This window comes from Tachypleus tridentatus, chromosome 2 (assembly GCF_004210375.1).
Source record: "Tachypleus tridentatus isolate NWPU-2018 chromosome 2, ASM421037v1, whole genome shotgun sequence".
Taxonomy (NCBI): domain Eukaryota; kingdom Metazoa; phylum Arthropoda; class Merostomata; order Xiphosura; family Limulidae; genus Tachypleus; species Tachypleus tridentatus.
Genome location: NC_134826.1, coordinates 110797605 through 110812461, shown reverse-complemented (window position 1 = coordinate 110812461; position 14857 = coordinate 110797605). Strand labels below are relative to the sequence as shown.

At 31.8% G+C, this 14857-nt stretch overlaps 1 protein-coding gene across 1 annotated transcript in view; it reads right to left on the bottom strand.

Annotated features, from left to right (window-relative positions):
- Positions 1-14857, bottom strand: part of LOC143244838 (NSFL1 cofactor p47-like) — a 55855-nt gene that overhangs the window by 13770 nt on the left and 27228 nt on the right. The window contains exons 4-6 of the mRNA XM_076490231.1: positions 11216-11293; positions 9962-10219; positions 5427-5561 (exon numbers count right to left, since the gene is read on the bottom strand). Of these exons, the coding sequence (XP_076346346.1) occupies positions 5427-5561; positions 9962-10219; positions 11216-11293 (471 nt within the window). The remainder of the gene's footprint in view (positions 1-5426; positions 5562-9961; positions 10220-11215; positions 11294-14857) is intronic.

Sequence of the window (14857 nt, the reverse complement as noted above, 5' to 3'; positions counted from 1 at the left end):
AAATTATTAGCCTAATATTAATAACCTTTCAAGTTGCTCTGGGGTCTATTGGGCCTCACTTTTTGTAGGAGTGTTAAATAGATCTAAAACAAGACATCTCTATGGTATTAAGGCAAAGTATAATTGTTACATTGGACATCAGTAGTGTCACTCTAGTAAGTTAAGTGTTCATGCTCACATTGTAAATCTTCACCCTCAGAATTTGACACCCAAAGGAACCTAAACTGGGCTTTGCTGTAACATTAACAATCAGAACAAAGACATGAAATATGCAACCAAAGTAGGTTTAGATAATAAAGGTGCAAGGAAAATAACAGTAAAAAATTAATATGGACATCATCCAATCATCAGAAAGTTGTAAATCTAAATAGCAAATTATGAAATTAAAAAAAAACCAACAAAAAACTTGTTGAACACCGTTTTATCTTTTACCTTTTCAAAATAACTATAAAGAAATAGAACCAGAACATAATTTTAATTTTTCATTGATTTAGGATAGAGGTATTTTATAGTAATTCAAAAGATAAATCAGTGCTAAAACTGAAATTTAGCTTTTACTCCAAAAGATATATATTTGTGTATAAAGAACTCCATACTTTATGTAAAACATTAGAAAATTATTTCATCCTTTAAAGAAAAAGATTTACGCATGTCAACATGAAAGAATAAAGATAAATTTTGTTTGGTGAAGATCAACAATCAGGGTGTCCAACTGATAACACAATGAATTCTAAACGCAAGAAGTATTTTGAACACGACATTTAATTACCTATACTTATTTATAACACTAACAATATATGTATATACTTTTAGCTTTAATCTACTTAGGTAGCTTGCTTCAATAAGTTAATATTAATCAAGACAGGATTTTTGTTCTTACCATAATTTTACAATTATAAATAGCACCTTCTACAAGCAAATATTACAAAAAAAACAAACTCCTGTATGAACAACAGCTGTTGTCAAGTTGACAGCAGACTTAGATGAAAACACTTCACATATATTCCATGAGCTTCTTAATAGCAATTTTTTTTAAAAAGAACATTACAAAACATAAAAGTAAAAAAAAAAATAATGTGAATTTTTATTTTATTATTTTCCAATAATGTTTAGCAAAAATATAAGACAACAATACACGTGCATGCTTCATTCATTTATTCAAGTATTCTATACTTAACCATGTTTCTACACCATGCTCCTTCTAAATTTTACTCTCCGAAAATCTACCCAACAGAAAGCTAAAGTTTTGATTTATCAAATAATGTATTTTGTTACTTTATTTTTTGTACTGTTTAGCTAAATTGTTAAAGGCTCTTATTACATGGTCAAAAAGCCAGAGAAATTATGATTGTTACAGGACACTGTTTGACTCATTCATGTTATTATTCTTTGTTCCAAGTATAATAGTATGTAACATCAATTTTGTTTCAGGAGAGTATGTGTTATTTCTTAATTGCTTATGTTGTAGAAGTACAGAAAACAGCCATTATTCCCTTCATACTTTGCTTCTGTGACCTCAATAATGAAATTTAGAAATTAACCTATTTCCTATGTAAAAACGAGCAAATTTGCACATTTTCATTTACATAAGATCTGAATAAAACAACGTATAAATCAAGATTTACATGTATTTATACTAAAGTTATACAAAAATGTTTAGAAGTGAGTAGTTTTTTGAGATTTGCAACTGTAACGTAAATTATTTTCATATATCAGCCCCCAAATATAGACTACCATCACGTTTTCATTATACGCTCCTTGGTAGCGGCATTCAAAATCCAGTATATCTTAATGGAAGCACTCATCTTGCTCCTCTGAGTATGCTTGAATTTATCAAGATGAGTGTCAAGAATATGGACTTTCAGGGACGTCCTGTAGCCCATATTTGCCATACTTCTTCACCAGAGCCTCAACCACTTCCACACAATTTTCAGCCTTGTGATTGCTCAAGAAGCCCATACCACTGCGACAAAGCTGTCCTAAGCTTTTATCCCTTCCTACTGAACTTTTTGGGGAATTCTGTGTGCTCCAGGATCTTCTTTACTTGTGGTCCAGCTCAGGGGAAGAATTCTTGAAGGCTGCAGTCTCCTTACCAAGAGCTGTGACAAATTGTTTCATAAGATCCAATTTTATGTGCAATGGTGGGAACAACACATTCTGGAGGTCCACTAGTGGGTCACACTTGACATTGTGCCTCCCCACAGAGAACTTGATCCATTATGGCCAGTGCTTCCTGTTGTAGTGCGCTGCAGTGTCCCTGCTGTCCCAAAGGCAAAGATAACAGGAAAACATGGTAAAGCCTCCTTGGAGACCCATAAAGAATGCCACGATTTTGAAATCTCCGATAACCTCCCAGCCTTACTCATCATACTTCAAGGCTTCTAGCAAGGTCTTGACATTGTTGTATTTCTTTGAGGTGCACCGAATGAGCCACGGGAAGAGATGGATACTTATTCCCATTATGGAGCAGCACAGCTTTGAGGCTTCTGGATGAGCTATCAATGAAGAGGCACCACTCGTTTGGGTTACAGGCAATTCAATTGCCTTGCACAGACTGGATACAATGTGGCAGAAGCAGAGCCCATCTTGATGAGTGAAGAAGCTTGAAAAATATTGGTAATGCTTCCTCTGACTTGTGATTTACACATTTTCATCTAACAAATCCCACTCCTTAAACCTAAATGTCAAAGCTTGGCATTCAACTTTGTTAGACCAAGATCTCTGATCAAGTCATTGAGGTCTCTTTAGTTGAGGTAGTAGAGGTTTCTCTCACCAGCTGCACCTCTGAAATTGTAATTTGGATCTTCAACATTTACCTCCTCTTCTGATTTGCTGCTCTCTTCTGAGGATGGCTGCCTTCTTTCTGGCAGAGTGGGTACAGAGAGCTCAGGGCAGTGTGGCACTGAGTTGATGGATGATGGAAGGTCCGTATATATGATAGCAAATGCATTCTTGCCAGCCCAATGTTTGGAAGGGTCCACCATGCAGAAGTAGCAAATGCTTGAGTGGTCAGTGGGTTTATGCCAAATTCTTGGAATAGCAAATTTCATGGCTCTCTTTTCTCCTCTGTACCATCCTGCAAAAGATCAAAATAAGAGGTTCATATTTTACATGATATTTTTTCTATACTATTGGAAATTAAAAAAAAAAAAAAATTTAAAAGGTATAAAATTTGTATAATATAAAATCTTACTATTCAAGCAAGCAAAAATTGTCTGTCTTACCTTCTAGAGTTTTTTTGCCCAGGGTTTGTCTTGATCCCTGACAGGCATGCTGAAATATGCCTTGTAGGCTTCACGCATTTTAGCAGATGCTGTCACAGAGTACTTTTTTGCTTTTGTCATGATAAATTGAACACATACATAGCAGAATGCGTCTGAAGAATGCTTGCAGCTTCTTGATGTCATCTCTGATAAAATCAGATAGGTCTATGTGTTCACTTAGGCAGCTAGAACTAAACTGAAGTGGTGAACCCCTGTATATATATATATATTACTATGGAAAGTTCTAGAAAATTCTAAAAGGTTCTTCAAAATTCTTGTAAGTTTTACAACATTCTAGAAAATTCTTGTAAGATCGAGAAAATTCTTTATCAGCTACTCAGCACTGAATCTACCTGGAATGTTTTGGAAAATTTGAAAATTTCATTACTTAGGTCACAAAAGCAAAGCTTGAAGAGAAAAATCGGTCTTTTCCATTTACTTTAGACATAAGTTACTGGGAAATAACATGTTCTACTCAAGAACAAGAAAAAGTAAAAATTTTGTTACATAGTGTAATTACATAATTATACAGAAAATTATGTGGCAGTTTTTGGGCCAAAATGCATTATTGAAATGTGACAATGCTTCTACTAAACATTTCATGTAATTTATGCAGAAAGTTCTCAGTAGCAGAAAATTTGAAGTACTTTTTCTGAAAATATATCTAACTTGTGCATAAACCCCATGTTTTACAGACAAAATTTGGGTATAAACGGCAGTTTATAATCAGAAAATTATGGTATAAATAATTCTATAAAGAATTAAGTCATATACTACATCAGTTTTAGCAATAATAATCTGCATTTCTTGGATATTTCACTCATTTATTTACCACACCATTTTTAACAGTCACCTTCCTACAACTTTCTAGTGGTTCATTTTTTAAACCACTGATCTCCATGTGAAACAGAAAGACCTAGGAAACACAAAACAAGTTAACATTTTGCCAAATTAAAAATGTATTTCCAACCATACTTACCTCTATGCACACTTATAGCTATAACTCAACTGCCAGGGATTAATCTTGAGAAACTGGAGGGACTGGTGAGGGCATTATTCATACAGAAAATGTATGCATAGATCGTGGATGTACCAAGATACAAGAGGTTCCGTAGCTGGGAACTGCTCTACATCCAGAGCAGGTATGCCCTTCCCTATGTACTTAGTTTTTGTATCAAGGATGGTGTTATACATGAGTAATAATCAATATAAGCTCAACCAGTGACCAAGAACACTCATACCTCCAATTTTATTTGGATCCTAACCTCTAGCCAAAGAGTGATGCATTCCAAACCACAAGAATCATGACAAAAAAGAAGGCAACATTGAAGTGGACAAACCTTCTCTTCCATCTGAAAAGCTCAAAAAGCAACATCCCCAAACTTAGAATGACAGAATCGTGAATGAATAGAACTCATCCTGTCTGGAATTATGAACATTCATTGTCACTCCCCAACTCTCTTTACATTACCATACATAAATAATTTACACATCCCTCACACAGCGTGCAACTGTATAATAATTGCCATATGGCATCATAAAGATATGCCATCAGTATGACAGAAATTATAAAAAACAAAAAAGTCAAGTATGATACATAATATTATTATAGTCTTTTTGAAGTAAATACACCAATAAAAGATATTTGCAATATCATACAGTATATATATAAAGGCTAGTTTTAATAAATAAACTAACAATGTTTCTCACTACAGAAATTTTCTGGTATAATCGGTATCACACAATGTATTAACAATCCATATTTGAAAAGGTCTTCTTATCACATGTATAACACAATTGATATTAACTTTCTTAAAAGAAAACATTTCATTCTGCTACTAATGACATTATGAGAAACACTGTCCCTGGAACAATAATTAAACTGATTAAAAAAAATGAGGAAACATATCTTTTCCTTATTAAATGACTAAACAACCTTTGTGTTGATAACCATTTAAAGGAAATGTTCAAGAATACATGTACTTACTTTAATTTAATCTTCAACCAGTTATATATATTGAATGACCAAATAAAAAAAACTTTTAAATTAAATAGAAAAAGCCACAGCTATCATGGAAAATTTTTATTGGGTATTCCACCTAGTAAACTAAAATTATTAGTAATAAATAAACATGTTGAAAGGAAATTAAAAAAAGTTGTTACCTGCCTAATCGATGACCTTCTCCTGAGAAAACTTCCAATTTTCTCTTTGGTGCTAGAAAGTCCTCTTGACGATGATCTTCCATATTTAAGTTTACTTCTCCCCTTGCTGCTTGTACTAGTTCCCTGGGTATTTCTCTGTAAGCAAGTCAAGATAACATCTGAATACTACTGCTACCTCAGTTTTAGCTCTAATTTTGTTTTATTAACTGTTTAAGTATCAGGTTTTTGTGTGTGTGTTTCTCTTATAGCAAAGCCACACTGGACTATCTACCGAGTCTACCGTGGGGAATCAAACTCCTGATTTTAGCATTGTAACTCCATAGACTTACCACTGTACCAGCAGGGGACAGTACCAGGCTTAGTTAACAATTCAGATGACAGTTCATAATTCAGTGATCACAAATTACAGAAAAATAATTGGAAAACAATTAAATCATTATTTTTCAGTTGCTTCCAGTAATCATTTGGTCTTCTTTCTTTAAAATATCTTCTGCTCCTATTGTCAAAGTGCACTCAAGCTGATCCAATTACTTTAGAACCACACTTTGATGAAATAAATTATTCTTTTTATCATTTTCTACTGTTAGACTTATGCTAACATATTAAATGTTAGGCCTATCACTCCTACCCAAGTTAATTTCACACCACACTTTTCTTCAGCCATGACTACTCTCTTCTGCCATTGTCTTTATCTGATTGCTGTTTCCTGTTCATTTCATGCTATTTATATATTTATTATCAAATCATCTGCTTGCTATATTCTTGTCATTGAATTACAAACTCAACTTCCAATAATCATCTGCTTTTAAATCTCTTGTAGTATGAAAACTAAATTATAAAATAATAATTCACAAAATAAAGTAAATAATAATATATACACTAAACAATATTTTACATCATGACAATTATGATTCAATACTTTATAATCAATAAATTTTAGTTTCTTGGGTATTAATTTGTGGCATCACATACATTTCGAAAGTTTGTTTTATAGAAATGGTTCTGATATACGTATTTTTGATCATAAATTATTAATAAGTACTGCACTTTTACAGGTAGCTTTGAAACATAGATCAAGAAATTTATAATTACAGTTTTGATTATACGTAACAATTATTGCTTTTTTTTAATTAATATACTATCTATGTAAAACAACTCATCATTAACTCTGGTTCTTATATTTTACTAAGTTGAATGCTTCAGTATATCCAGAATGTTATTTAATAAAGATATTTCTCATTGTGAATACTTATAAAAACATTTGAAAAAACATTGCAGATACTAATGTACTTGTTAACTCATGCAGAAGTGAGACTCTTATGACTTACAACACTTTTCATGGAATTTCTCTATTGTGCATTACATGAAATTTGAGAAAAAACATGCTCTCAAATTTCAAGGGCATTCTTTATTAGACATTAATTTTTCAATCAAGAAAATTTTTACATTACTTTAAAACAGTAATCCTTAATATGCAGGTTCCAGAGTTATACAATCAAATTTGTATTATCCTCAAAAATACTTATGTAAACTTAAACTTCAATAATCACAAACTAAGGAAAATAAAACTAGTAACACCGGATATTAAGCTTGAAAATGCTGATTTTATCTTGATGTAGCACTAACTTTACAACAAAACATGATATTTTGTTTCATACAGGGTGTTCAGAAAGTAATCATATTTTATTCAGTCTATTTCAAGCCAGCAACTGATAGCAGTGTTTAGAAACAAAATAAGAAGGATCCAGGCCTGTATTGATGACAATGGAGGTCACTTTCAACATTGTTTATAATTGTCATTCATATTTACCTCCTGTATTCTATATTGAAACATGTCTGTTAATAAATATACAAGTGCACAGTGACTTTCTGAACTTTCTGGATAATATAACAGAAGTTACAATGACATGATCCATGTATTTTCATGTTACCATATCCAAAAATACAAAAATGACCTTTCTTGGCTATGTTTCAGTGGACTCATATTTTGTAACATACAGTCACATTTCAGTTATAATGTATTACACACACACACACACACACACATTATTACTGTTCATAAATAACTTAAACTTATTTTCCTTATAACTTAAAACAGTAAATAAAGAAATAAAGCAAACAATAACCTCTTCTAGTTATGAGACTTGTACATTGAATAACCAAAAATCATAAATTACTATAACAATACCATAGAATTCCCCTATAATTTATCAAGTTTAGTACCTAAGCTCTATCTGGGTGTCAAAAGATATGAAATTTTAAACAGGCTAAAGATTCAACTTATCAGTATGAATGTTTGTCTCAAAAGAAAGAGATGCTATTATTTTTGAAAATGAGAAAACCACCGGGAGGAAATTCTGAGCTTTTGATTGGTTATTCATATGCTATATATTGAAGTGTATATGAATGACAATTCCCAAAAATGGAAATAGATGAGTGGGGCTACTAAGTTTGATTCAGTACATGAGTGATATCTTAGCAAATAGAAAATAAAGGAGGTCCTTATTTTATATTTTAACCTTTTAATATTGGTTACTTGAGTTCCTAATATGTACAACTACAAACTGTATTTTGATAAACAGCTAATTCAAACCAATTCTGCATTTTAAATACCATGTGACATACAAAATTCATGTTTAGATGTGTTTTTAATATTTATTATGCCCATGTTCAAAATATTTTAATTTTATAGCTTACATGTCAATGTTAGATACTCATATATGCTCATCAGAAAGAGCTAATTTTACATTGTAATGTAACAGTAGTTATTTCAAAACTGGTGTGCATTTTATAAAAGGAATTGCATGTAACTGAGTTAGTACTGTTGGCTGCTTGATTAACTATCACTTACAGTTGTTTTTTTACCTGAATATGTTATAGTTAGAGATATTGTTTAAAGTGTATTTAGGTCTCACCATTATACTTTAATTAGTTATGTTTTAAGATGTCTAATCAAAAAGTTTAAATTATTTTTAAACTATACATCATAATTTGCATCTTTCTCAAGGCTTACAATATTAATCAACAAACAAATATTTTGCCAAAAGGTTGCATATCTCTCCCAAAGAAATTGCAATATACCTCAAGAACACTATTGATTTGTATATAGATGAAAAATAAGTATTAAAGGAAAAGCAAGAAAAATAAAATATTAAAAATTAACTATATGTAAAAAAGGAAAAGACCTGAAATAATGAATTAAATCTACAGAAAATCTCTAGATATTCTACAAAAAAATTATAAGGTATGGGTTTTTTCTACTTCTTAATTTTAATTATTTCATTGCACTCTGTGCTTATATTAGATTTAATGATATGGTAGAGAAAATAAAGCAAAATACATCTATTAAAAATTTACCTTATATGTTTTTGAAACCTTTTTAAGAAGTTCTAGAAGTTATGCAAATGAAAATCACTTTCAACTCAAGTTGTCAATACAAGTAGCTACAATAGAAAACTAACATTTTTTAGTAAGAACAATTATAAGAGTGTCATTATTTATACACAAGATACTTGTACTCTTTCTAGTTTTTGAGATAATTCATTAAGAAATCTCAGATTTACCATATATTGTTGTACAAGTCAAATTCATGACTCAATTTCTGCAAATTGCAAAAGCTCACCATGAAAGTTATACCAATGCTGTTTACAGTGATATAATGATGTTTAACTTAATATGAACCTATAAATTATTTGTCTAGTGGTAACCTTACTTGTTAAAAGATTTGAGAATCACAGAGCCTGAAATATAGGTTTGGCAGAAAAAAAAAAAAAAAATGAAGAAAAAATCTTTATTAACAACATTTTCAGATAACATGACAAGCCTTTTGAATTTTGCTGTAATAGTTTCAAGCCCAATATACCAGAAACTGCTATAACAAAAGTTAAGCTGTCAAAAAATTATATCTGAAACTGTTGGAACAGTACTACAATACAAATAAAATAAAGCTAATTAAAGACCAATCAGACATCCTTTCACGCTGCAGGAATAACATGCTTACAGGAACAGGAACTTTATACAATATACTGTACCTATTAATATTACAAAAACTGTAAATCTGTTATATTTATTTTGAAAGTTGTTCCAGTACTAAGAATTACAGAATGTATTTGTGTGTGTACATGTCTTTGACTGAATAACGGAAAGGTCCTTGTTATCATGGCAGCAATGAAGTTCTTACAAGAACACAATTTGCAATTTACCTGGACCTATTTCTTAAACAATGAAAAAAAATAAGAAAAATCATTACAATATCCACCATATACATGTGTGTGTGTTTTGAACAGTTAAAAAAAAAAGAGAAAAAATCATTACCAACACATACTTCTATACATATATCACAATTAAGCAATCTGTACAGATACACATGTATAATACAAATAAAACAATACTTCTCTAAATTAATCGAATTAACCTTTTTGGAAATGAGAAGGATATTATATTCCCTTCAGATTAATCACTCACAATGAATTAACAAGACTGACAACTTCTTTCAATTATTCACACAAGTTAAAAAGAAAAAAGACATAACTAACCCTCTACGAACAGATTCAAAAAATTCCTTATTTGCAGGGTCTGCATACTCTCGCAGTGGTCCATCATCAACACTGAAACCATTTTTCCACAGTCTGAGACACACATCTACTGGGGGTCGGGGTTTTTGGAGCACTCCACTATGGACAACTTCTGTATCATCTTTTGTGGCTCCAAGTTTATATCCAGTTCCTTTAAAGACTGGTACTTTGTTGTTTTCATGAGATGAGCTGCCTGGTTCCACCACTTCAGCTCCATGTCTGAAATATTGTAATTTTTTTAATACTGTATTTGACTGGTTCCACAACTAACCTTTTAGTTATGATCTTAACAGATATTTCAAAATCTTTTATTTCTTACTTTCCTAGAAGGGTATATGTAATCCCCTTACAAATTAAGTTAACCAAAAGATCTAAAGAAAGTTTTTACCTTCATGTTACTAATGTACTCTTGTTGAGCATACTCATTTTGTGTAAGTACTAAATTACAGATAGTTAATCTCTAATTATGTATAAAATATAGTATTACCCAGGCTTTGTAATAACATAATAGATGGACAGAATGACAATGATGATAAAATCCAAACCCTTATTTTTTACACTTTCACTATGGGCATTTTGTTTTCTGTACATATCACAAGCTTTTAGTGCATTACATTCAAAATTTTCTTCAACTACTTTTTTTTTTTATCTTGCTATACAAATAAAGTTTGCACAGAAACATAGCTAACAATCCCAATTTTAATATTACTTAAGTCTTAGGTTCTTAATTTTATAAAGCTATATTAAAAAATTTTACCCCTAGTATGAGAATTGTGGGATATTCTCTCTGGGTATTCCCCATTCTTTAATTTATTTACCATCCATCCAAGAAGCAAAGTTATGAGCATAACCATGAATAATAAGATCTGAAATACAGTGGGAAAGGAGAGCTTATGTATATTCTCATGAAGCATGCTCTGCATTGTGTCAAGAACATTCAAAACATAAAATCATATGACTGTTGACAGCATGAGAGCAAATTCAATAAAGATTTTATGTATGTTGAATGTACATGATTAGAACTTACAATTAAAAATGAATGCCTAGTCTTTTTTAACAGCTATTTGGCAGTTTTTCAGAAACCATAGTTTCAATAACCCCTGATAAGACTTTTACTATAAATCAACAACCTCAATAAAGAATTTTTAAAAAATGTGCAAAATGTAAATCAATTAATGTCATTCAGTAAGCCTAAAATTATCTTCAAACACTTACTCTTTTGCAGCCTTAAATATTTCAGACACAAAATCATTTCCTGATTTTCTTTTACCTGGTCCCAGGATTTGTTGTCCACTAGAAATGAATATATACTATAAAGGAACGAAGTTTAACTTGATATGTATTTACATAAAACATGTTACAGATCATAAGAGATGTAAACAATTCACTCTGTTATTTGTCAATAAACAAAGAGTATTCTTGGCCCAATAGGGAAAAAAACATGTATCTGTAGTATGAAGTAATACACAGACAAAATATGATGTAATTACTGATATACATGTACCCAATTTATTTTAAAAGGTTTTTGTTTTATTGTCAAGAATAACGATGACAATTTAAATTGATAAATAATTTATTGACCCATTTTAGTTAAGGATAAAATTGCAAGAAAAATGGAACAACATTAATTTATTTACATTGAATAGGAACTTTCATAAGGCACTAGAAAATCATATTAAGAAAGGGATGCTAAGCAGAAACACACATTGGGCTGATTTTATCAACATAAATAAAGGAATAGTTGGTCTTACATCAAATTCCAAATTCTGTGGTCAGAGACTTTTACATTTGAATGTTTATGTTATGTTGCTGATCTTATTTATAAAATAAAATCAGAACAAAATTCTCATAAAACTGACTTTAGAATGATACAGAAATGTAATCAATAATAACCACTAACTATGATTAAGTATGTCAGATACACTACATGGCCAAAAGTATGTGGACACCCAACCATCACATCCACATGTGCTTGTTGAATATCTCATTCAAAAACCATGGGCAATAATATGGAGTTAGTCTCTCCTTTGCTGCTATAACAGCCTCCTGTCTTCTGGGAAGGCTTTTCACTAAATTTTGGAACATGGCTGTGGGGATTCGCTCCTATTCAGCCACAAGAGCATTAGTGAGGTTGGGCACTGATGTTGAGTGAGAAGGCCTGGTTCGCAGTCAGCATTTCAATTCATCCCAAAGGTGTTTGATGGGGTTGAGGTCAGGGATCTGTGCAGGCCAGTCAAGTTCTTCCACACCAGCCTCAGCAAATTATGTCTTTATGGACCTCACTTTGGGCATGGGGCATTGTCATGATGAAACAAAAAGGGTCTTCCCCAAACTGTTGCGACAAAGTTGGAAGTACACAATTCTCTAAAATTTCATTGTATGCTATAGCATTAAGACTTCCCTTCACTGCAACAAAAGAGCCTAGCCCAAACCATGAAAAACAGCCCCAGACCATTATTCCTCTTCTACAAAACTTTACAGTTGGCACTATGCATTCAGACAGGTAGCATTCTCCTAGCATCTGCCAAACTCAGATTTGTCCATTAGACTGCCAGATAGCAAAGTGTGATTCATCACTCCAGTCAATGCTTGGCATTGCTCATAGTGATCTAAGGCTTGTGTGCAGCTGCTCGGCCTTGAAAACCCATTTCATGAAGCTCCCAACAAATAGTTCTTGTGCTAATATTACTTCTAGAGGTAGTTTGGAACTTAGTATTGAGTGTTGCAACTGTGGACAGATGATTTTTATGCACTTCAGCACTCACCAGTCCCATTCTGTGAGCTTGTGTGGCCTACCACCTTATGGTTGAGCTGTTGTTGCTCCTAGATGTTTCCACTTTACAATAACAGCACTTACAGTTGACCAGAGCAACTCTAGCCAGGCAGAAATTTGATGAACTAACTTGTTGTTTATGCTTATTTTTTTATTTAGTATTTGGCTGTTTTTTATGGTTATGTTGTGTTTATTTGATTTTCAGTGTTCAAAAACATGTGAAGGTAACTTTTTGTGTTCTTTGAATCTGGTTTCCATTTTTCTACTTGTTTCTTCAATATAGACGTCATGATAGTTATCACATTGTATTTTGTAAATAATGTTGGTGTTGTGTTTTTCAATGTAGTTTTTACATGGTATAAACCTCAGTTTTGTGCCTGGTTTTTGAATAAATTTGGTATTAACTGGAATGTCATATTTTGTTACTAATTTTTGCCAAATGTTGGTTATTTGTTTGCTGATGTCAGGAATATATGGTATACAGCAGTATATGGTTTCGTGGTTTTTTGATTCGTGAGCTGTATTTACTTTAGTTGGTTGATTTTGCTTTTTGTCTAGGTGTGTGCGTATAATGTTTTCTACGGTTTGTGGAGGAAACTTATTGATGTTGATGAAGTATTGTTTTATTTTGTCTAATTCATTAATGTTATATATATGAATTATATATATGTTATATATATGAATTAATGTTAATTCATTGTCCGGTCAGTTACCTCTTTCTTTGTGAACCTGACGATGACCGAAGAAGGTCGAAACGTTGTTCGCTCTTCTATGTAAAATATTTTCTCAACCCAAACAAGCCGTTTTTGCATATAAACAGTATACCATGCATTACCATAAATAAGGATAGCAGAAATTAGTCAAGTGTGAGAGCAGAGTCACAAATGGTGCTGTATATGTTTCTAGTTATTCTAAAATATGATATGGAAGGTAAAATTTAAAGTTAAAAATTCTTAAACATTGCTAGCTTTGACTATGTGAATTAAGCTGAATCAAATAATGGTAAACCAATGAGTTCCATACTGATATACATCATAGATGTTCAGAAAAGTTTCCACTGACAATTTTAAAAAGGTCAGAATTCACCTTCTTAAACTTAACAAGATATTATGGAAGTCAAGATCATTTCAAGGAGCAAAAATGACATCAGAAGTAAACCATGTTCTAAGACACACTCAAACAACAAAGATGCAATGGATTCCTTTTTTTTTTTTCAGAGCCAGCAAGCTTAAACTTGTGGACAAATAATGCATTGGCTATACATCATGCACGATGTAGTATTCCAGATACTCAATAATTATCTCTAGTTGTTGAAGTTGTCTTACAGAAATTTTAGAAACTACTCTCAAGTCATACAGAATATTCTTGAACATTCTGAATATGCAGATGTAATGCAAGCTTGAGGGTAAATTTCAATGACCTAAAGCAACTCCCAAATGTTATTGAATACCAATAAAATTGTGTGTCAATCATGTATTTCAATACTGAAAAAAAAAGAAAAAAAGTGAGAGTCTTGTTAATCAAGACTTGAACAATAAGAACCACGTGTTTGTATGTATCACCAAAGTAGTCTTTTGAAAAATCCCATCTCAACAGTGAGCATTGAGCAAAAACAGATGGGTACAATTATTTCTTATCTCCCATTAAGTGTGAACTTCAAGGGAAAAAATTCTCTTCAAGGCAACAATGACTATGTGGTGAATTCCATTTTTCCATAACAAAAATAAATACATCTAATAATGAAGAAATGAGAAAAATTCACTACTCATCCTCTTAGAGCCAATATGAAGAGTGGAGAACAGTGATTGGAGAGAGACAAAAGTAAATGAACTCACACGTGTAAATAACTGATTCATCTGGTGGAAAAAAAAGTCTGACAATGAAGAGTTGGGCCATGGCAACAGGTGTAAACATCTTTAATGAACATTTCAGAATTACATAAATTTCATTTTCAGTGTTAGGAAGTTATAAAACATTCAATTTCAAAAAAGAGAGAAAGCTACTTGAATAAAGTAAGGGGAAAAGAAATGGAATGTCTGTTGAGGCTTGGATTTTCATTCACAATATGTAGACTTTCTTTCATT